The sequence below is a fragment of the Sapajus apella genome, unplaced genomic scaffold (assembly GCF_009761245.1).
Source record: "Sapajus apella isolate SASKATOON/1434 unplaced genomic scaffold, GSC_monkey_1.0 scaffold95, whole genome shotgun sequence".
Classification (NCBI taxonomy): Eukaryota; Metazoa; Chordata; class Mammalia; order Primates; family Cebidae; genus Sapajus; species Sapajus apella.
Window position 1 is genome coordinate 6,355,418 of NW_022437035.1, and position 23,796 is coordinate 6,379,213.

The 23,796-nt window shown below is 47.1% G+C and overlaps 1 protein-coding gene and 1 long non-coding RNA gene across 23 annotated transcripts in view; both read left to right on the top strand.

Moving 5' to 3' along the window:
* Window positions 1-8,734, top strand: part of MTMR3 (myotubularin related protein 3) — a 130,399-nt gene extending 121,665 nt beyond the window's left edge. For 11 of the 22 annotated variants that reach the window (XM_032256826.1, XM_032256834.1, XM_032256827.1 and 8 more), the window contains 4 exons: window positions 348-458; window positions 929-1,017; window positions 1,783-1,809; window positions 3,913-8,734. In XM_032256826.1, the coding sequence (XP_032112717.1) occupies window positions 348-458; window positions 929-1,017; window positions 1,783-1,809; window positions 3,913-4,084 (399 nt within the window). In that variant the 3' untranslated portion in view covers window positions 4,085-8,734. The remainder of the gene's footprint in view (window positions 1-347; window positions 459-928; window positions 1,018-1,782; window positions 1,810-3,912) is intronic. The other 11 variants (XM_032256833.1, XM_032256839.1, XM_032256841.1 and 8 more) reach the window with 3 other exon arrangements.
* Window positions 8,735-20,180: 11,446 nt separating this feature from the next.
* Window positions 20,181-23,218, top strand: LOC116535623. Its single transcript, XR_004262293.1, has 2 exons — window positions 20,181-21,238; window positions 21,610-23,218. It is a non-coding gene; the product is annotated as an uncharacterized LOC116535623 (long non-coding RNA).
* Window positions 23,219-23,796: the final 578 nt, after the last annotated feature.

Here is a 23,796-nt window from a genome sequence, read left to right on the forward strand (position 1 = left end):
TTAACTAAGTGGTGGGCAGGGTTGGATTGACAGGCCCAGTGGAACAGCTGACATACAGAATTCCCATTCCATTTCGGTCACTTCTCTCTCACTCACTTTCTGGAACCCTGAAGCCTGTCTTTCTACTGCAGAGTCACTGTACACAACCAGTGTATCCCTCTCCCAGCTGAGCCCAGGCCCATCCCTGCACCTGTTCACCCCAGTTCTTGATGGCTAATGCATCTGCAGACTCAGCCGTCCTAGCACTCGGCCCCATCCAGAGTCCTCAGTGCTCCCTTCACCAGGCCTTTTCTTTTATTGGGAGGAGACCAGGTTTATTCTGTTCAGCTGTGTTTGTTTGCCAACAGACTTCAGTCCCCGACTTGGAAAACAATCTGGATCAGAGCTGTTTGTCTCGCTGCAGCACAGAGATTTTCTCTGAAGCCAGCTGGGAGCAGGTGGATAAACAGGATACGGAGGTACAGGCTCAGCCCCTGCTCTGAGTACCATCCATTTAACTGTTTCGTGGTTCTTCTCCACCCCCATTCCCATCCCATGTCCCTGGCCAAGGAAGCACCTCACAGCACAGCTAGCCTTGAGCCTCTGGTACCTCAGCTCCTGGGAACCCACATCAAGCCTAGGATTTCTAAGCCAGGGAGACTTGGCAAGCTGGCCCTCCCTCTTCATTGCCTCAATGAACTAGAGCCTTGCCAGCTCTCACAGTGACCCAGGGTGCTGCTGCCTGCTGCTTTATCTCAGGGGAAATTGTTGTCCCCTCCAGGGAAACGATTTGGACGCCTTTCTTGTACTGTTGACATCAGATCCGCTGGGCTGGTGCCACTGGAGCCAATGTGGTCCTTGTGACTCTTGCTGTCCCCAGCATGGCTCTGCTGGCTCCAGCTGGATGGCCCATCTCCTGTCAGTAACCTGGCCCCATCTTGTTTGGCAGATGACCCGTTGGCTCCCTGACCACCTGGCCGCCCACTGCTATGCGTGTGACAGTGCCTTCTGGCTTGCCAGCAGGAAGCACCACTGCAGGTACCATTGAGGGGTGTGCTAGGGTGAGCTGAGTGTGGAGGCTGAGAGTTGGCCCACAGAGCCTGCAGAGTAGAGGGTTGTGGGCATCTGGCTGGCAGTGTTCTGTCTGAGGCAGATCCATGGTCGCATCTTCTGTGCTTCTGAAATTCGTGTTTGCAAAACTGCATTTGGCATCTTTGTTCAAACAGTTATCGCTATTAAATTTTGAAATGTGCAAATAGTAGCATTTTGTTTGGTCTCCCAGAGTGGTGGAACAACAGCCACCACTGAAACTACCATTTCTTATTCCCAGGATAACATTGCTTCCCATTCAACATGGCTACTGTGAGCAAAACCAGTTTTCCTGTGATGGGGAGGGAACTTTATTTTCCTATTCCTTTCCTGCTCCCTGACTCCACATTTGTATTCACTTGTGCCATTGGTGAGCAGCTGTAGTTTGGGGAGTAGTAGGGACAGTTGAGGCCAGTGTTCCAATTATTAAGGTTCCTGACTTCTTTTTCCTTCTGGGTTGGGGAAGTGAGTTACTAGGGATGCTTTGCCCCAGCCAGAGTGTTGACTGCCTGGCGGATGTTCAGTGTTCTTAGAAATGGGAAGTTTATCTGAATCGTGCCATAGCTCACTCACACGAGTGACCCAGGATTGAAAATGGAACAACCTCTTTGCCTAGTAATGATGCTTCTAGGACACATATTTCCCCACCCTGCACCCCAAGCCTAGATATCATTGGTTGGCTTCTCTTCTGAGCTCTTTCTCCCCTCCTTGCAGGGACACTGACCGTGTTGATCAAACGTGGTGAGCATTTGCAACAACCTGCCTGTGATGTCTGCACATCTCCAATAACTTATCCACACTAACTCTATCACTTCCCCCTCTCTGCACTCACTAGGGTGAAGCCTGGGTCCTGGGTGCACAGGCAGGCAGGTGGGCTTGAGGGGATTCAAAGCAGCTGAGTGAGGAGAGACCATCAAGGGTGAGTCAGGCTGCAGCCATGTGCTCCCCTCTTGGTCACAGGTCAGCCAGGCCTTCTTGCTTTTAACAAGAAGTAGTGCTTCTCTTTTGATCTTATAGGGGAGCCAGTTGGGTTTTCAGAGCTATTTATTTTGGGTCAGTGATTTACTGAGATGCCAGAATAACACTAGTCATTTCCAGGTCAAACAGCATCACTGCTCCTTTTTCCCTTTTTTTTTTTTTTCCCCTTCAAAGAGAGCAGGACTGAACAGAGGTGATCTTTCCAGAGAATTGTTTTTAGCATGGAAGACTTTAAGGAAAGACTGCACTTAGTGACTTTTAGGGTTTTCTGAAAGAAGTCAGAAGCCATCAGCCAGGTGCAGTGGCTTATGCCTATAATCCCAGCACTTTGGGAGGCTGAGGTAGGCAGAGCACCTGAGGTCAGGAGTTTAAGACCAGCCTGACCAACATTATGAAATTCCATCTCCACTAAAATACAAAATTAGCCAGGCGTGTGGTGTGTGCCTTTAATCCCCGCTCCTTAGGAGGCTGAGGCAGGAGAATTGCTTGAACCTGTAAGGTGGTGGTTGCAGTAAGCAAAGATCCACCATTGCACTCCAGCCTGGGCAACAAGAGCAAAACTCCGTCTCAAAAAAAGAAAAGCATCAAATTCACGTCAGGCTTTTGAGGAAGTGTAGATGTTCAGAAATTTTTTTGTATAACTACAGGTTTTTGCTGACTCCTATTTTTTAGTAATAGTTATGAAGTACTTACAACATTTTAGATGATGAATTTTGTTTTTCTTTTCTGTCTTTCCATTGCTCCATATCCCACCTTTTCCTTTTGTGGTATTCTTTTGTTCCCAAATGGTCTTCAGTTTTCTCTCCTCCTGTGCCTAAGTGGTCCCAAATTCAGCAGTGAGTTTGCATTCCAAACAGCATAAATGAAAAGTTAGTGATGCTGGCTGAGAAGCTGCCTTCCTCCAGTCTTTGGTGGGCTGTGTCAGGCTCCTTGGAGTTTCTTATTGTTAGGCTCATTGCGGATTGATTTGTTACTTTCAAGGCCCAGCAAACATAGAGTTGTAAGGTGGGCAGAAACTCATTCTTTGCCAATTCCCTTTCCTGTTAGCTCCGATGGGCATCTGTCTGGGGGTGCAGACCTGTGCTGTACAGATGCCCCAGAACCCAGCTTTCAGGGGAGGAAGAGGAGGAGGCCTGGGGCCTGAGTGCATTCCTGCCTTCTGGTAGAACTCTGGTTTTCCCTGGAGATGCATGGATCGGGGAGCGAGCCATAATTGACTGACACTTGTCTAATAAGGGGTGTGTGTGCACGTATGTTCATCTGTGTTCTTGTCTTCCCACCTCTCCTCTTTCACCCTCTGGGCATGCATCACAGGCTGCTTATCCCTGGCTTTGCATGCTGCCAGCAGAGCAGTCCAAAATGGCAGCTGTCTGTCTACCATGTTGCTGTCTTTGATCCTCTGGAGAAGTGGTCGTTGGCCAAGGCTCCTTACTCCCCAGTGAGGCTGGGTAGTTATTTCTCTTGTTTGAGGAGCCTGGCCTCTGTGATCACAAGCTACACAGAGGGCATTGCCTAGGTGGGTGTGGCCACTGGGTTTTCTTGGATCAGGACTAGCCCATTGTTAGGCCCATGTATTCTTGCAGATCTCTTTTGAGCAGCATCCTTCTGTATACCTGGTAGCTTTGAATCAGAGTGGTGAGGCAGCCAAGTATCCTTGGCCCCAAAGTGAAAATGACATTTAACTCTGCTAGGTAGGGACACCTTCCCTACCCAGCTTGTTGTGGACTAGAGAGATGAAAGGATTTGATCTCGAGGAGCTCCAGCACATGCAAATTATACACAGCAAAGTTTGTTTTTTGAAGTTGGTTTCCCTACTGCATACCTGCTGGCCAAAACTAACATTCTTCTGTTTCTTCTTATCTCAAGGAATTGTGGGAACGTATTCTGCTCCAGTTGTTGTAACCAGAAGGTTCCAGTTCCCAGCCAGCAGCTCTTTGAACCCAGTCGAGTATGCAAGTCTTGCTATAGCAGCCTACATCCTACAAGCTCCAGCATTGACCTTGAACTGGATAAGCCCATTGCTGCCACTTCCAACTGAAGCTCAGTGACCTGGGTGGGCAGTGGCCAAGCTGCTGTTCCTATGACAGGCCCACACAGCCTGGGTAGACTGAGAGGCCCATGCTCTTTGGAAGGGGGGTGTGGAACAACCTGTACAGAGTGACAGAAATTTGGGATGCACCACTGGATTGTAGATTGATTTTTCTTTCCGGTCCCCTTACTCCCTACCTTTTCCATCCTCCTCCTCTGCCTTCAGAAAAGGAAACTGTCCCTTCGTTGTCTTAATTTTTTTTTTTTTTTTTTTTTTTGATGGAAGACCAGAGGTTGCCAGGCCCGCGGTAACTGCCCAGCTGCCTGCTGTCAGATGACACCGAGGGATGGCTTGTTTCTTCCAGGTGGGAGGACGGTGGTCAGAGCCAGGAGTATGGAGATATGAGTAAGCAGGGAAGAAAGCCAGTGCTAACAAGCAACCACTCCTCACGCCACTGCCACATCAGAGCTGGTTGGGAACTCTTTGCTACTGGGGAGGCTGGAAGCATGTTCCCTAAGAGCACTGCCCTGGACCTCATCTCCTTCCTGTGAGGAGCTGAGCCAGTTCCCTCACAGATGGATAAATGGGTCTGATGTCTGGATGGAGGGGCACATGGTAAATGGCATCCCCTTAGATCCCTCTTTGGGAAAGGAAAGTGTATGCTCCTTTGAGGCAGGCAAGGGGCCAGGAGTGGGTGGCCATCATGTTATCTCCCATGGGATTTTATTTTTAACTCGACCCAGATTGTCTTGGGCTCTGTTTGCTTTCAGGGGGCTGCTTCCCTGGGCTAGGCTATGTAGCACTTCCTACCCTCAGGCATGAGTACAGACTGGCCAAAATAGTTATCCATTCAAGGTCAAAGCGTGCCCTGAGCCCAGGCACACCTGAGTCCCTCAACAATCTCTTCCTCAGCCAGCACCGGGAAATCCAGACTCAGGGTTCCAGAATTCCCCCATTCCCAAACCAAACCAATCATGGATCTTCCCTTTAAGGGGTAGAATCAGCCTTTAGAGTTACAAGCCCCTGGAAAGGGAAGCAGGTCCTTTTACAATCAGCCTTCCTCCTCCTCCTCCTTCTTGGAACAGGAAGAAGGACTGAACAGTCCCTCTTCCCCACTCCTGGCTGGCTGAGTGACCACTTGTTTGGCTGCTGGCCAGCAGTGAAGGGCCACTTAGAGTAGTGACATGGCCTGGAGGAGATTCGGGATACCTTTCCTCAGTGAGCTTTGATAGGGTCCAAAAACAGCCTTAAATCAAGAATATTTGTGGTGAAGGTGGGCGTGGGGAAGGCTGGAGAAGAGTTAAGTTTGTGCTTTGTAATCTTGGCATCCATGTTTTGTGCCTGCCCTCCCTCTTGGGGAGGCCATGCTTGGCTCTGCTGAAAGCTGCTAACTGTTGACAGGGTGGATCATGGTGAGGGCTAGGGGTAAGGTCAGGGAATGCTTAAGCTCTGGCCCTGCCCTCTATTCCTCTTCTCCTTTGGTAGCAGTTCCCTGACCGAAGGGCAAGCTGTGTCTCAGGAAGGTGGCTCCTGTGCATGCCTGGGTGTGGTTAAGGCATGGCCCAGAAGCCTTCCGTGGTGCTGTCAGTCCAGGCAAAGCCCAGAGCATCTGAGCACATCTATGACTTCCAGCAGCAACAGGTTGCTCAGAGTTTGAGTTTGGTGAAACAGGGTGTATTCTTTCCACATTCTGTGTCATCTAGTCGTGCAGGTAAGGAAAAGGTGGTCTAATTGAAAATTGTGCAGTTCCTAGTGACAGGTGCCAAGAGGTTATGATACGGGTTTCTTGGGTCTGATGTACAGTGTGAATAAATGCTTGCAGCTCTTAGCCCTTTTTTGATCAATGAAGCACTTTTTTATTAATATTTTCCTTTGTTAAAGGAGGAACCGTAACTCTCCATAGCTGTACATATAACCCTTTTCTCCTAAAGAGGAGTCAGTCAGTGCTCCTATATTTTTAATTTTTTTGTCAAAGCGCAAGAAGTAAATACTTTAGAATTGTTAAATATATAAATAAAGTGAATAAAGTTGAGTGTTCCGCATGGTAGCTTTTGCTAACACTTTCTAATTCTTTGCCCTGTGGTTTTTCCCCTCTTCATCCTTTTCCCTCTCACACAGAAGTTTTTGAGGGGCTGCTGGCAATCCGACCTTTGGCAAAGGAAAGCTACAGATTTCCTTCCAACTCTAGAGCTTGGTAAGGACCCTCACTATGATATCCAAGCCCTGAACACAGAGATTTTGCTCCTAAAATCTCCCAAGCTAAAAGGGCAAAGCAGTCAGGCATCTGACCCGGCAGCTGTTCTTCCTTCTCTGAAGAGTTGCACATGAGTAGGAATTACAACTACCTCTCACCTCAGGCTCCATTTTTAGCTGCTGCTCTAATCTCGGCAGCCAGCACTCTGGCCCCTTCAGTGGGGGAGTGGAAGGAGATGTGGGGTGCGGGCGAGAGAATGCTTCTGCCTGTTGTTCTCGGATGGTAAGACTGTGGGTGGGCAGAGAGAACTGGGAGCAGAAATGGAATTAGGTGTGATTGGGTTACAGTCAACTAGAAGTCTCCTTCCTGCCCTCTCCACATAGATGAACCTCTGCTCCTTAGCTCATCGGGCAGGGCTGTGGCATCTATAGTCACTTCAATACTAGTTCTTGTTCTTCACAGAGGTAGATTTTTTCTTTCCCTACATTGCTGTTGGGCATCCCTCCCATCCCATCCCATGGTTCTGTGGGTGAGATACATTATTCCGTTCCTCCCTCAGGAAGGTTGGTATTGAGGGGTGCCTGGCTGCAGAGTCGTCAGCCCAACATCTGCGGTGAGTTGGCTAGGATCCAGAGAGTGACCTGCTGGTGGCTCAGAGCCCCCTGGAGGCCATCACTCTTTGGGTCAGTCTCTCTAGGTTCACTTTCTGAATGTATCCTCTGCCTAAAGTACACAAAGACATAAGACCAGCTGAGCTGGTTCTAGTTTGAAAGCTGTGCCACCCAGCAGACATTTGAAAACAAGTCATTCTTCTGTGGAAGGAGAGGGCACAACCTCAGCTACCTTCAATCCGCCAGGGAGCCCAGTCTGTGTATTCAGACCATGTTGTGAAAAACCTGAGTTTGTGCCATAGCCAGCATGTGTCTACACCCACACCCAGCCACTATTGTTTCTGTGGGCTAGCTCCCAGCAAATTAAAACATTGGCATGGCCTAGCAAGGCTGTTGAGAGCCTCTAAATGGAAAGCTTCTCTGGGGGTAGAATGATGAAGAGCCAAGATGGCTGGTGAGGCAGGTCCAGTGAGAATCCAAGGCAAGGAATTGCCCTGAGGGAGGTGGCTGCATCTGGAGAACGGCAGTTCTCTGAGGGCAAGGCCAGCTTGCTTCAGGCTGCAGAGGATTTTGGTCTGAAGCAACAGGGCACGAACAGTGACTTTGAGATGCCAGGTTGTCTTCATCTCAGAACTTTCCTATCCTGGCACACTCATTATCTTCTTTCTATGCCTTGGCCTCCGTAACTGCAGTTCAAAAAAGTTACAGCTGCCTTAATCCACTGAGATTCTCCAGGATGTACAGAAAAGTTTTCCTCTAGTAATTTTGCTCATATGCTAACGTAAGCAAAGAGTATCCTATGAATTGTAATATTACTTGGTAAGTCTAAAGGAGAATGAACAGAAGGTGCTGGAGGACCTGTTAAAACAATCTCTGGCTATTAAAAAACATCAAGATGAGAATTAAAGGTATATCCTGATATACTTGACTGCTTGCACATGAGGCTAGGAGATCCCATGACTGTTGAACACTAGCGCTGACCTGTATTGATCTTTTAAGAATGAGGGCTGATTTGGAGGTGCTGTTGCAGGATTTCATTTAGCTGTTGCTAGTTCAAGTGACCTGTCCCCAGCCAGGGCTGCAGCTGTATCTACCTGATTGCATTAGGTGAGGCCTTACAGCAGAATTTAAAATGGGCCCTGGACTGTGGAGCAAAGTGACTATCCATTTGAAGTTTTGGATAATGTGGTAGGAGTCCCAGCTGTTAGTCACATTTTCAAGGAGGTTGTTCTAAGTTGAGGTTACTGACAAGATTTCTCAAGGGCAGGAGCAGATGTGTGAGAGACTTCTAGTTCAGAGCTGACCCTTCTAAGCCTCTGACACTTAAACATGAGTCCTGCTGTCCCTAGCACATAAATGCACTGAGGCCTTGTTCCTCCCGGGCTGGTGTAGAGTTCATCTGCTGCATGTTCTCTGCAGATACCAGTTGCCTCATTGCTTGAACAGGCCTCTCCTAGCCTAGGCAGCTGTTTAGAGGCATGAAGGTTCTGGGCAGGGGAAGGGCATCTTCTGAAATGAGTTACCAAGTTTTTAAATGCTGCTATTTTATTTGCCATTTAAAGTCTTTTCTATTATATCTATTAGTCAATTTTTCTTACAGTGCTCATAGCAGTTGTATTTGAATTGTATTTTCAGTGAAATTTGTTTTTCATTGGCATTTAAAATTGGCCTTTAACAGCTTTCCAACTGGCTTATAAGATTTTTTTTAAATGAAAACCTATGAGGCTTAGATGCTGTTGAAGTAAACCATGTGTTGCTGCTGACAGTAGTGCTTGCCTGTTGTTGACAGCACTGATTCTGCTGTAGCCTCGATGACCATTTAAGTTGAATAAATCTGTCATTTTCACCCACAAACAGTTGTTAAGCCCTGGATTTGGGTTGTCACTGTGGTTCTCCTGCCAGTGCTGTAATGCAGTGTCTTAGGTCAGGGTATGAATCAGTTCAGCCTCTTAGGAGAGAGGGGCTCTCAGTGAGGAGGGGTTCGGTGTGGGGTGGAGGGGGGTGGTCACTGTCCTCCAGAGTAAGGGTACGTGGATTCCTGATGTTTAGAGGTGGAAGGGACCTTAGATCACCTACTTCCACGGTTTTCATACTGTTCTGTGGGGCCATTGTGGAGAGGGAGTCTAAACATTCAAAGCTTTATTAGACTTAAAAGTAAGATCTCATATGAAGAAAGGTTTTGTTCCTTAAAAGTCTGAAAATCACTAATCCAGTCTCATCCTTTTTCACTGAGGAAACAGGCTCAGAGGGCCAAAGACATCCAGATTATTAATGAGTTAACAGCAAAATTTGAAAAGTCATTCTTGGCCAAGTGTGGTGGCTCATGCCTGTCATCCCAGCACTTTGGGAGGCTGAGGTGGGAGGATCACATGAGTCTTAAGTTCAAGACCAGCATGGGCAATATGTTGAGACCCATCTCTACAAAAAAATATAATAAAAACTAGCCAGTCATGGTGGTGCATACCTGTAGTCCCAACTACTTGGGAGCCTAAGGCGGGAGGATCTCTTGAGCCTAGGAGCTCCAGGCTGCAGTGAGCCATGATCACACCACTGCATTCCAGCCTGGGCAACACAACGAGACCCTATCTGGGGAAGGGAAAAAAAAAAAACAAAAACTTGGGCCTCTAGAAAGCCTTTTGTAAATAGCTATGTTAACTTGGTTCTTGTTGAAATCTTGGAGAGGAGCTTAGGTGGTTGCTATTATGAGGTTTGAATTATGAGCCCTTCTCTCTCTCTTAACCTAAATCAAAAGGTTGTGATAGTCTAATCCAGTGTTTTTGTTTTTAACCTTTGCAATACATAAAAAATGTTATTAGCATGAATCATCAAGGTTTAAGTCATCTTAAATCAGTGGGGTCTGGGAGGGAGCATTTTTCATTAGTGCAAATAGGTCCATTGTGAACTGTCCCAGCATCCAATTTATTTCTGGATTTTGTTTTAGTTATACAATATGGGGGAGTTTTATAAAATGAGTTATAGGTAAGTGGTTGCAAATGGTGGTAGTCATAGCTTGCCTGCAATCTCTTGTTATTGAAAAAACTGAAGTAGATGCCTGAGAAAAGGGATTAATAGAAGAATATCCAAAATGGGCTTTCAGTCTTTATCATCCATATATCAGATAAGAGACACCCAAAGGTTTATAAGCACTAAAATGACTCCATGGTCAGGGCCACCAGGATTGAGATGGCCCTGGGTCTAACAATCATAGCACTAAGATGGTACCCTCCCAGTCAGTGACCCTTGCAAAAGCCACATACACATAGCAATGAAGACCTTACAGTGAAGTCTCAAGCAGCCTCAGCGAATGTGTTTTAAACCTTTGAGTGTACATAGTTTAAAGATGGTTATTAATATTTATCAGGACATTATCATCAGGACAAATTTTCCTGAAGCTGTGCCATAAAAGTTGCTTTGAAAACCACCAGTTTGGTGGAAAGCACCTGTGTCTTAGAGCCCACAGACCTGGGGCGGGACCTAGCCCTGCAGCACCAGACGAGTTGCTCGTGGGTGTGTGAGGAACTCTGAAATATTTCCTTATCTTAAAGCAGAGCACTTGGCATATAAATGGAGTGGGAAGGTGGGGGCCTAGTAAATGTTCTCCTTCCCACTGTCCCGTGAAATTAGATGGCATTTCTGTCTCTGGCTTCTAGCAGGCATTTGGAACAATCGGAGCCAGGCAGCACTTCCATTCCACTGCGTGTTCAAACTAGACCCTGTTCTGGCTTCCACCTTACAGGAGTAAACATTTGACTTTGAAGCATTCCAATCTGAGTTTTGCACTAAGTTACAAATGAATCATTAGCTGAAGAAAACTAAAGTTCATATGTGTTTTATTTTTGTCTTTTTATTTTTTTGAGACAGTCTCGCTCTGTTGCCCAGGCTGGAGTGCAGGAGTGCGATCTCAGCTCACTCACTGCAACCTCCACCTCCCGGATTCAAGTGATTCTCCTGAGTAGCTGGGATTATAGGCAACTGCCATCATGCCCAGCTAACTTTTGTATTTTTGTAGAGACGCGGTTTCACCTTGTTGACTAGGCTGGTCTTGAACTCCTGACCTCCAGGCAGGTGATCTGCTCACCTCAGCCTCCCAGAGTGCTGGGATTATAGGTGTGAGCCATTGTACCCAGCCTCATATAAGTGTTTGATTTTTAAATTAACATTTTTTAAACAGACGGTGGTCTGCATGTGCATTGATGCTTTAAGAGTGTATGGAGCCAATGGGAAGTTAAACTGCTTGTTGGGGTTGAGGTAGCATCTAAGAATGCCTGAGTCCTGCGATGGCAGCAATCCTGCGAAGACAGAGATGACTTCACGTCCTTAAACTGATGAGTTTAAGTTCATGACTAAAGATGAAGCCAGAAGATGTAGACTAACTTTGCAGGCTGAGGAGTGGGTAAGGTGGACATCACCCCTGCATCACAGAGGCCTGGGTCCAGGCCGCGTTGCTCTTAGCATCCCTTTAAGAATAAATCCCAGAGCCCAAGGTTGGAAGAGGAAGTGGAGGCCTTTCGTTCAGATGGCCATCCCCACCCTCTCCAATGCCAAAGGAGCTCAAGGTTGCCGAGTATATTGAAGGCTGTGTCTTCCGAGTTCAGGCAGACATGAGTTGGTGGTGAGTGGTTGCTGTACTTTGCCAGTTGGAAGATCAATCCTTAGAACTGGATTCAAGTCCCCCAGAAAGTGCTGGTCCGTGCTGGCATACACTGTGTACTGGAGCAGCTCCCTGGGGACATAAGTGTAGCCCCTGGCCCCTTGGGGGTGACCTGATTCTTTCTCTTCTTTCATTTGATTCAGTAAGAAGCCAGCTAGCTGCTGCCTTATTACTGCCAAACTAGAGACTCCTACTGTTGGGAAGACAGATGTCAGCTTGCCAGCATGCATTGCTAAGATGAGGACAGAGTGAAGTGGATACCATGAGAATGGTGTGCCTCTCAATAGTCCGAACAGTTAGGTTGGAAGGAAATGGGGTGGGGTTGAACTCTCCCTGCCCCACTGGTTTTGGAGCAGCAGCCCCCTGAGGAGCTGAGAGGCCACTCCCTGGGCTAAGCAGCCCGAGCTGTTGCCTGTCCACAGACAGGATGCTTCATGCCCCAGAAAAGGGGGCAGCCACCTCTGGAAACTGCACATCCAAGGAGCCCCTCCTGCAGCACCCTCCTTAGGTTGATTCAGGGAGGGGAGCTGTGGAAGGAGTGGGAGAAAGGTCCCAGAGCAGTGCTTTCTCCCTGCTGCAACAGCATCTTGGAAGCTTGGTGGGGGTGGGGATACAACTGTCAGCAGTAGTACTGCTCTTCCTCCTGTCCCACCACCCCTGCTTTCTCTTCCCTTTTCCAAATACCCAAAGGTTTTAATGTGATCTCCTGGCATTGGAGACCCTGGGCACCACTACATTCAGGCCAGTGAGCAGGCCAGGCCCATGCAGCCACTGGAGGTGGCAATGCCTGAGAGGCCATCCTCAGGCACTAGCTGGAGATGCCAGTGCTGAGTGACTCCAAGGAGATTGTTTTCCTCCTGAAAAAGAAGCAAACGACCAGCACAGTGACTTACACTTGTAATCCTAGCACTTTGGGAGGCCAAGGGGGGGCAGACTGCCTGAGCTCGGAAGTTTGAGACCAGCCTGGGCAACATGGTGACACCCCGTCTCTACTAAAATACAAAAGAAATCAGCTGAGCATAGCGGTGTGCACCTGTAGTCCCAGGTACTTGGGAGGCTAAGGCAGAAGAATTGCTTGAACCCTGGAGGTAGAGGTTGCAGTGAGTCGAGATCACACCACTGCACTCCAGCCTGGGCAACAGTGAGACTGTCTCTACCCCCAAGTACAAGGGACTACAGGTGCACACCCAAAAACATACTACCCCTTTTGCTGACATGGGCACAGGCCAGGCCCCTGGCTCCTAGGATCTAAGTGCTTGCAGTGCTGCAGGAAGTGCTCTCCTGGCACTCCCTTGTTCTGCCAAGAAATGGGGGCTGAAAGGCTCTGGGGACTGCAAGGCACTTTGAGCAACCCAGTACATGAACCTATTCATTTACAGAGGCATTTTGGAGGCTGTTTTCACTACACAAAAGGTTCTACTGTGGAATTTTCCAATTATATTTTGCATTTTAAAATAAGAGTGTTCATTAACGTAATATGAAAATGTATACAAGGCTGGGTAGAGTGGCTCACACCTGTAATCCCAGCACTTTGTGAGGCCAAGGCAGGCAGATCATTTGTGGTCAGGAGTCTGAGACCAGCCTGGCCAACATGGTAAAACCCTATCTCTACTGAAAATACAAAAATCACCCAAGCGTGGTGGCACACGTCTTAATCCCAGCTACTATGGAGGCTGAAGCAGGAGAATCACTTGAACCCAGGAGGAGGCAAAGGTTGCAGTGAGCTGAGATCTTGCCACTGCATTTCAGCCTGGGTGACAGAAGAAAAACCCGTTTCAAAAAAAAAAAAAAAAAAAGTCTACACAAGTACAAGTGAAATTCCCACTTGCTAGAAGTAACTGAATTACCACCTTTATCTAGTGAGTTGTCTTGGTTTTGTTTTTAAAAAATACTATGCAACAAGGCTTTACTCATTTTTGTTGTCTGTTACAGAATAAATCATGGTACAGGTTTTTCTGCCAGAAATTCTCACACTTTTGTTGTTAGGGAACAGGAATGGTTCAGTAAGTGATAAAACGACACAGCCAGAATAGATGGTCTGGGGCTCTGTCCCACCCACATCCACCATGGCCTCAGCCTTTTTTTCCAACCTTCTTTGGCTCCTTCCTCTGTCCCTAAAGCTGTCCAGTCGTCCAGCCTGCAGAGCAAATTCTTTCAGGTCTCTGCCTCCAGCAAGTACCTGTCTTGCTCATCCCCTTAACTGTGAAACTCATAGAAAGAGTGGCCAGTTCTATATGGTCTTTGCTTTACCACCCCTTCCTCCTCCTGCCCCCTGCCACCCCAACACTGGGTGTCCCCAAGGACCAGCCACACACTCTAGACCCACTCCAAACCATTCCTTCTTGCAACCATTCTACAATCTGCAACCATGGTTCTTCTCCCTCTGCAGTTGGCCTGTGAGGCTTTGCAGGCAGCCCTCCTACCTGCTCCCTTGGCATTACTGCTCTGAGGCTCAGCTCTCTGCCCTCGTCCTACATGGACATGCAGAAATCAAAGTGCTGAAAATGGAGGCCTGTTATACACCAGTCCTAAGTCCCTAGAGGCCTCCTTCTGCAGGCACCTGGGGAGACTGCAAGAGCATGATGTGTCCCCACCTGAACCTGTCTATGTGGCCATGCTTCACATGCACCCCCGCGCAGCTCGGTGGCATTAACCTGCGGACTAGTTCTCCTGGGCCTGAAGACAGCTCAGCCTCGTCAGCCAGAGATGTCTCAGGGCATCCCCTGAACTGAGAGGCCGCAGCATCTGCTCTTCACTTTTATCCTCTGTTGCAGGATGCAGTCAGCACCTAGTGCAAGGGTGAACGCCAATGCCAGTTTGCCCTCCTATCCCTCTGCCTCTCCTTACCTGGGCCTACCTGAACACCCTTGTCAGTCAGATGTCTTCCAGGTCATCCTGCTGCTCTCGAAGGCACTCCATGCCCTCTGAGGCCCTGCCAATGCTGAAAAGCCCAGATCTAGCTGAGAACAAGAGCCTGGCTGTCTGCTCAGGCGCCCTCTGCCCTGTTCTGCTTTGAAACTCTGTCACCGCCGCTCATTGCTGAGGACCCTAACCAGTGTTCCACAGAGGGTCTTGGCTTCTGACAACTCTGGATCTGCCCTGTGACTCCTTCATATAGTAAGGAATTGAAGGCTAAGTCTCTGTACAGGCCTCACTGGTGACTCACACATATCTCCACCCCTACCATTCCATGAGATGATATGGCACTTCTGTCTCAAGCACTGTTTGCCCTGAAGAATATGCTGCCTGTTAGGGAAGATGATCAGCCAGATAAATATATTCACACCCTCATCTAAAAAGAACAGGACCTGAAAAAGCCTCTTAGAGACAACCCATTTAAAATGGAGACCAGTGTTTGATATAGCACAGAGTGAAAAAGGTTTGATCTGAATTTAATCTTGCAAAATGAAACTATTATTGTAATAAGTATCTTTTTGAATTGACAAAATTGTATATACAGTATGTTTTGAAATATGTACATATTATGGAATGGTTAAATTGAGCTAATTAACGTATGCATTTTTTGTGTGTGGTGATGTGGTAAGAAACACTTAAAATCTGCCCTCTTAGGGATTTTCAGGAATACAATACATTGTTATTACCTAAATTACCAGCTGGTAAGATGGAGCCCTTAAACCTACTCCTAACTGAAATTTTGTCGACTTGAACCAGTATCTCCCACTGTTTTTTGTTTGTTTTTTGGAGACAGAGTCTTGTTCTGTTACCCAGGCTAGAGTGCATTGACACAATCTTGGTTCATTGCAACCTCTGCCTCCTGGGTTCAAGTGACTCTCCTGCCTCAGCCTCCCGAATAGCTGAGATTACAGGTGCGTGCCACCATGCCCAGGTAATTTTTGTATTTTTTAGTAGAAACGTGATTTCACCATGTTGGTCAGGCTGGTCTTGATCTCCCGACCTTGGGCTATCCACCCGCCGAAGCCTCCCTAAGTGCTGGGATTACAGACGCCCTGCCCTCTCCCACTGTTTTGTTAAAATGTTTTAACAAAAGGTAATTGCAACTACAGGCTAATTCTTTGCTGTTGTTACTGAGACAGGGCCAGTCTCGCTCTGTGGCTCAGGCTGGAGTGCAGTGGCACGATCTTGGCTCACTTCAAGAGATTCTCGTGCCTCAGGCTCCAGAGTAGCTGGGATTATAGGCACGGGCCACTATGCCCAGCTAATTTTGTAGTTTTAGTAGAGGTGGGGTTTCGTCACGTTGGCCAGGCTGATCTCAAACTTCTGACCTCAAATGATCCACCTGCCTTGATCTTCCAAAGTGCTGGGATTACTACAGGCATGAGCCACTGCTCCCAACCAGGCTAATACTTAAAAATAATACTTTAAGGCTGGGCGTGGTGGCTCACACCTGTAATCCAAGCACTTTGGAGGCCAGGGCGGACGGATCACCTGAGGTCGGGAGTTCAAGACCAGCCTGACCAACATGATGAAACCCCGTCTTTAAAAAAAACAAAAACAAAAAAATACTTTAGGTGTATTTCCCTCCCCCAAATTATATGATTGCACAATAGTACATCATTTCATGTTTGATTTTCTAGAGTGTAATCAATTACAGGATCATTTTAGGAAAAGTTAGTCAAGTACTTCCTTAATTTCCCACTTAAATCCTTTAGTCTTTGATATTCACATTATGCCCCTAGGCAGCACCTAACTGGTTAGACATGTCCGCTTCTCCTTCATCTGTTAGCGGACCTACTCTCTGAGATCCTTATTTGCCAATGGTTACGCTCATCTGAGCAGTTTCCCAACACATTCCCCAACTGTGAAAGTCTGCATATTTCACAAAACTTAAATTGTACTTTGGTACCTGTTTTGTATTTTCAACATCTCACAACCCATAGCAGAGAGGAAAGTTGGGCTGCAGTGGATGGCATGTGTGTTAAGGAGGGAGAGATGCTTAAGTGGAGAGTGATTTTCTGTGGTTGTGTAGAGAATGCTTTTCATGTTTGATGACTTTAGCTCTCTCCACAACTAGTGGCTATAGGAACTTGGATACTGACTAGTTAGAGATACAGCTCAGAGGAATAAGGGTACATACATGCACGTCTGAGCAGGGAGCCTGCCCCTTGGGGGATAGCAGTGACTTCAACAGATGGTGTTATGAGGTCAGGGTGACCCAAGGCAAGAGGGTGGGTTTCGGGATCTGAGCCAGGGTGCATGGGTTAGCGAACAGGAAAGGCAGGAAATATCTGTTAAAAGCTTAGGCCAAAAAAGTCTATGTCAGGTCAAACACTGGTCTTAATTCTATAGGAATGTGAAGTTTCTGGACAGAGAATGGAACAAGATGATAACAGTTAATATTTGTTATGGGCTAGGGACTGTTCAAGTACTTTCCATGAATAACACATTATATTAACCTGGGGAGGTAATATGGTAGCCTCACTTGAAACGAAGATGACTGAGCCAGCAGAGCTGTTAACCCCTGGCCCAAGGTCACACAGTAAGTAAGCAGCTGAGCCATGGTTTGAATCTGGGCCCTCTGCCTCCTGAGATCACTCTCAACTGCTGCACTACCCAGTCTCTCCTGGAGCCAGGCTGACTGGCAGTGGGTGCCGGGAGGTAAGGCAAGGTGAGGTGGAAAGAGCAGTAAGAGGCCACTTCGTGATAAAAGGCCTAAACCAGGGCAGAGAAGAGTTCAAGAGCAATTCTAAAGAACACTGAATGTTAAAATGCTAGTGCTGTTTCATTGGGTTTACACAGGACTGTTTCCAAAACTCAGTAAATCATGCATGAAGCTATCACCATTGCAAGAAGGAATCAGTTGCTCACTAAAATTCAGTTTTGGCTGGTGCGGTGGCTCATGCCTATAATCCTAGCACTTTGGGAGGCTGAGGTGGGTGGATCACCAGGGGTCAGGAGTTTGAGACTAGCCTGACCAACATGGTGAAACCCCATCTCTATTAAAAATATAAAAATTAGGCTGGTGTGGTAGCAGGCGCCTGTAATCCCAGCTACTTGGGAGGATGAAGGAGGAGAACTGCTTGAACCTGGGAGGTGGAGGCTGCAGTGAGCAGAGATCGAGCCATTGCACTCCAGCCTGGGCAACAAGTGCAAAACTCCCATCTCAAAAATAAATAACATAAAATGGACTGTTTCTCAGGAGGAGCTCCCACAACTAAACAGTTTCCCTTCTAATGCAGGGACAAACTGGCATTTAAATTTGCAACAGATACCAGTTCCCTCGGGGGTCAATGATCCTGTGAGTGATTACATTATAGAAAATCAAACATGAAATGATGAAGCTAGAGCTCAGTGTCTGTCTAGGCAAGTGCCTGCGTGTGCACAGCCCTGACCCCGTGTTGTGAGACCTGTGTTCTAACCCTCAATCACTTATGGGGTGGGGGGTTGACCACTCTACTCTGCTTTCATTTCTCACCTATGGGGATGTTTGTCTGATTTGCCCATGGGACTGTTGAGGATCCAGTGAGGAAATAGATTATGTTTTACAAAGTCTGGCTGATCTACAGCAGGAAGAATGGCGTCCTGCCAAAGCTTACCCTTGAACATCTGTGACTGATTTCCAGCACCTTACCTGCATTCCAGTGTCGTCTCTATGGGAGGTGGCGGGACTCCTGCTTGTTTGCCGTGCAGTCTGCCAGCTCCAAGGCAACTGCATCCCTCCTCTTATTCATTATCTGCCAAACCCAAGAGAAGAGGGAAATAGGTCTCTCAGGGTGTGGGAAGGACTTTTGGCCACCTCCAGCCAGGACAGTCCCCAACAAGAAACACTGAGGTTGGGGTGTTGCCAGAACAGGTTTTCTGGAAAGGAATAGAAAGCTCTGCCCAGGCTACTGAAGTCTCCAAGAGATGGGCTCCAGGGGTGGCCTCGCTTCCCGCACAGGCGAGGTCCAGGCAAGTGGTCAGCAGCGCAGTCCCCTTCCTTCAGGGCTCCAGCCACCTTACCTCCATGTGGGCCAGTGTCTGGATGTGCAGCCAGTGATCCCTGAGCTTCCCAAATACAAACCTCTTGGTGGGTGCCCATCCCGGGAAAGGAGCGGCACCAGAGGTTGACTCCCTGGTCAATTTCTAGTGTTTCCTCTGAGCCCCAAGGGCAGTATTCTGCAATAAGCTGCCTTGTGTGGCCTCTCTTGCACACAACTGGTCTGTACCCCACAGGGAATTGGGGTCAGGCAGCAGGAACAGAGGGTAGAGGCATCATGCCCATGCCTACTAAACCCGATTATGACCTTGTGGGGAGTGTTCCTGTCCAGTCTCAGAGTAGAAGCACACATCCAAGGATCCCTCCAAAACCCTTTCCTCTGTACCCTCAACCTTGCTCTGTACTTCAGTAGCCCTGTTTGACCCATGGGTCCCTCCCACCTGCTCTCCCCCCATGCCCAGAGCTGCTTCTGTTGCTTCCCCTCCCCTCCCTTCCCTTCCAGCCCAGACTCCCATTCCCCTGCAAGCCATCCAGAAGAACAGTCTCACACTAAGACATGGAAAATGCACAAGCCAGAAACATCACAACTGTCCATCTACAGGACAAGGAATAAGTAACTTGTGAAATAGTTATCCACAAAACATAGCAATGAATCAATAAAGTAGTTACATATAACCACATGGATAACTCTCACAAAATATTGAGTGGAAAAAATAAAATACATGCTATATGATTCCATTTTTGAGAAGTTCAAAACAAAACTATTCTTTGGGTATACGAGGACATGGTAACTAAAAGCTGAGGCCTAGTGGCCTCTAGGAGGATGTAGACAGCAGGTTACGGAGGATCTGGAGTGCTAGTGATGCTCCAAGGCTTGATCGGAGTAGTGGGTTTACAATTCAGCAACCCCTACAGATATGTCTGATATACTTTCCTACATGTATGTTATTTCATGGGAAAATAAAAAACCTAGCACCCCTCCCCCAACTCTGACTTGACTGGCTCAGGGCACTAGCCCCCTAGTGTGCACACCCCTTACCCTGTTGATCTCAGTAGGGAGCATTAGATGAGGCACTTCCAAGACCTGAGAACAAAGGGGTGGCCCACAGGGGTCCCACCTTTATTGCTTCCTCTGGAGTGTCTTCCTGCCCCAGTCTGTCACATCCCTGTCCAGCCCCACTGCATTCTCTGGGGAGTTTGGCTGTGTTGACCTACAGCACCCAGTTTCCTGGCTTCCTTGGGCAGCCTTACCTGACATAGGTCTGTTTCTTACAGAGGGATCTGCTCTGATGCACCATCCCAGTGCCCCAGGTTTAATTTAATATCTTCTAGGATAGTCTTGGTCTTTGTCATTTGTTTCTGTCATGTGGTCACCTGCTCACTTACTTATAGTTAGGGGGAAAGCTTACAGGGAGTCCACGCCTGAGAACATTTGATTCTATATGAGAATGCCTGTCACATAGTAAGGTGAATTCCTACTCCATGTCAGACGCACATTGGCCACAGAAAGCCAGGATCCTTGTCCTCCTGGAGAGGACTGCTGAGAGAAGACACGGAAGTGCGGCGAGGCCTGCAGAGCAGGCTGGTGGGAACCTGCACTAAGCAAGTCAGGAAAGGGAAGGAATGTTTCACTGAAGGCCTGAGGGATGGAGAGGGAACAAGAAGGAAGATGTTCAGCCACTTCTTTATTTCCTTTAGCCCTGACAACCATGCTATATGAATAATAATAGGTAATACCATGAATAATGATAGGTATTATTATTCCCAATTTACAGATGGGGAAACTGAGGCACAGAGGGGTGAAGAACCCAGCCCAAGGTCACTCAGCTAACATGTGGCAGAATGAGGACTTAAACTCCAGTCTAGATGATTCAGAAGCTGTAAGTGAGGAGGCTGCTGCCACAGACATGGACAGGAATGATAGTGGTTTCACTGGTTATGAAGCAAGTAGATGGGTAGGCTCAAGAGAGGAACTAATGATAGAATTGATGTTCTGTGGACTTAGGGAGGGATCAGTCAGAGATGACTCCCAGCTTCAGCCTTGATCAACTAGGTGGACAGTGATTTACATTCACCAAAGTGAAGAAACGGGAAGAGCAGATTTGGAGGGAAAAAAAATCATTCATCTAAATTTGATACATTTTACTTCAGTAAAAAAAGAGAGAGAGAGACATGGGTTGATTAAATGAAAACAAAACAAGATGATTCCATGCCTAGAACTCCCTCGCTCTGCCACCCCTCCTTCAACTCCAGCATTCTCTCACATCCTTTGTCCCTGCTTCCTTCCCGCGTCCTCATGTACATTGGTACTTTCTGATCCTTGGGTCCTCCAATACCCAATGCCAAGCAGATTGCGTTCAAGAGAAATGCCCAGAGGACACTGTCCTTGGCCACACCACCCATCGCCTCACCCGTGCTTTCTCCTGACCTTCTCAGGGTGGAGTTCCCTTCATCTTTCTATTCCTGAGACCATTCTCTGCATGCAGAGCAGGCTTGATAGGTGTGTGGCCTCTGCAGTTACACAGGGCCCCACACTCAGAAGGGCCCACTTTCAGTTTAATGTTCCTCTGTTGCAGGCTTGAAACTCCTAACATATTAAAGGGCCCCACACTTTCATTTTGCAGTAGGTCCTGCAAATTATATAGCCAGTCCTGTATGTATGTCTACATCGTAATGGTGCAAACCAATGTGTGCAGCCTTTCCCATCTGCGGCAATGAACCTCATTTCCATCTAGGAAGTCCAACTGCTTCAAATCACAGGGAGACAAAGCGAAAAAAGAGCTCAGTTCCTTTGTTTCTATGAAATACAGTTTTATGTGTAGTTTTATGTTTCTTCCTGGATAATAGGAGAGAACCCTGAGGAATAGGATACAGAAATAACAAATTATAGGCCATTAACTGTGGCTGATTATTTCTTTAGAGCTTAGAGTGCAAGCACATCTGAGCTACTTTGGCACTCACAGTTACAGGACAGGAGGGAGGGAGGGCTGCTTAAATACAACATAGGGCCCGTAGGGAGATGAAGGGAGGAACAAGTCAGTGCAGGTTCAGCATCCCTAATCCAGAACCTGAAACATTTTGAGCATCAATGTGATGCTCAAAGGAAATGCTCATTGGAGCATTTCAGATTTCAGATTTTCAGATTAGGGATGCTGAACTATTAAGTATCATGAAATACAGTTTTATGTGTAGTTTTATGTTTCTTCCTGGATAATAATTTAGGAGGGAGCCCTGAGAAACAGGATATTCCAAAATCTGAAAAAATCCAAAATCCTTCTAGTCCCAGAATTTTGGATAAGGGATACTCAACCTGTAATCTCAGTCTGGCTTCCAAAGCATAAAAGCATAGCAGCATCCAGATATGCAAATAAACTTATGGCCAACCCAAAGGTCTAGTTTCTGGTTTGACTTTGTGGAAGAAAGGATTTCCTGTTTCACAGAATCCTTTTGTTCCTTGCCCTTTATCCCCCCGAGAGAGACAGCCACTTAGCATAAATCATGAAAGGGTGTTCTGGGGACTATCAGAACCCTCAAGAGAAAGGTTTGTTGGTCTGGTTTATGCTACATTTAGAAGGCGGCCCAGGACTGTTCCTACAGCCTAGACTGGAACCAGGGCTCAGGGTAGGGGTGACTCAAGAGAGAGAGAGATCAAAAAGCAACTGACTGGGAAAGTCAAGAAACATTTTTGCCACTCCTGGAATCCATGAATGTTGAAGATTGACTCAGCAGGCTGTTTTCTTTCTGGTGATGGACGTTTCCTTCGAGATGCAGCAGGGTTACAATTCCATACTGTAATGCGTTAGATAATGAGCCTTCAACTGGGTCTAAAATTAGGACTTTGACATACAAGAAAAATGTCTTCAGGCTTCAGGTTTTCTTTATCTGGTTTCTTTTGGATACTTTTAGCTCTTCTGTCTATCCTCCAGAAAAGACCAAGCTGATCCACTCACTGTCAGCACAAAGAATGCTGAAAGGGTCACTGAAGACAAATTGTGCTGGTTTGGGAATAAGACAAAAGAAGCCAAACTCCTCTTTCCACAACTATGTACTAGCCTAGAAGTACCCTGGCCACTTTAGTAATTTGTTTTACCTCATTTGACATTGACCTATGATATGATCGACATGACTCACCGGTGCCTAGAGAGGCTCTAACTAACTTGTTTTTCCTGGCTCTGTGCCCTTCCCAGAGCACATCACCACCCCACACCCCAAATTCACTCCTTCTTCTTATAGCTTCTTACAGCTGGCTTGTGGGAAATGGGACTGGTCTGGGGTTCTCAAGGGTGGGCGCTACCTCTCTGGTAGTGTTCTGGAAAGTGGCTATTATTTCAGAACTGAGAGCACTGCAATGAGCAGACACTGCATGGACTGTTCTTCTGAAGATTAAATTCCACAGATCTGGACATTGCCCAAGAAGGCCCTTCATTTAGCATGGCTTGTATGCTCAGGTTCCAGGCTTCTTATTTCCTACCTGGAGAACTCTTGCTCTTCACTGATCCTTAATTCTTGGTGTACCAATTTGTGTTTCAGCTGTGCCAAAATGAAGGATCAGGATTATCTTCTAAACAAAAAGAATGACCTCCTTCTCTTGCATCTAGGCCCTAAGGCATTTCCCTGCTCACTAATGGGATTAAAAGTATTTTCATATGTTTATTAGCCATGGTGAATTTTTCATTCTTATCTGTCCACTTTTATTGCGTTGCTTTTTCTTAACAGTTTATAAGAACCATCATATATTGGAACTTGGAACTTTTTATTAAATGTAATGTAATTACTTGTTTAAACTGAATTTTTTTAGTGACATCTTTGTCAGTTACTAAGCTACTGTCTCTCAGCTTCCCACCCACCCTTCCATATTCCGCTCTGGGATGCTGGAACTGAAACTGCAAAACTACAGTCCTTCTTAGCCAACTGGCCTTCTGAGAGGTCCCGCCAACAAGGGGCGCTAGAGAGAGACTAGAGGCCAGGAGGAGGGTAGAAGGAGTTGCTCCTTCCTGTTTTGCTTAATGCTCCATCCACTCAGTGTTGTTCCAGCATTGGCTTCTTACCATGAAGGCAGCACTTGGTTCCAGTTTCCACCATCTTACAGAAGTCCCAGAATGATCCTCATTCCAATCCTTGGTGGTAACAGCCAGGTTGTATCTGTGGTAGGCAGAATAATGGTTCTCTAAAGACATCCACATTCTCATTCCTAGAACCTGCTGAGAATGTTATCTTAAATTGCAAAAGGAACCCTGTAGATGTGATTACGATGAGGACTTTGAGATGGGGATTATTCTAGGTAATCTGGCTAGGCTATGTCATCATAAGGGTCCTTACAAGTGCAAGAGGAGGACAGAAGGGGCAGTGTCAGGGTGATGTGATGTG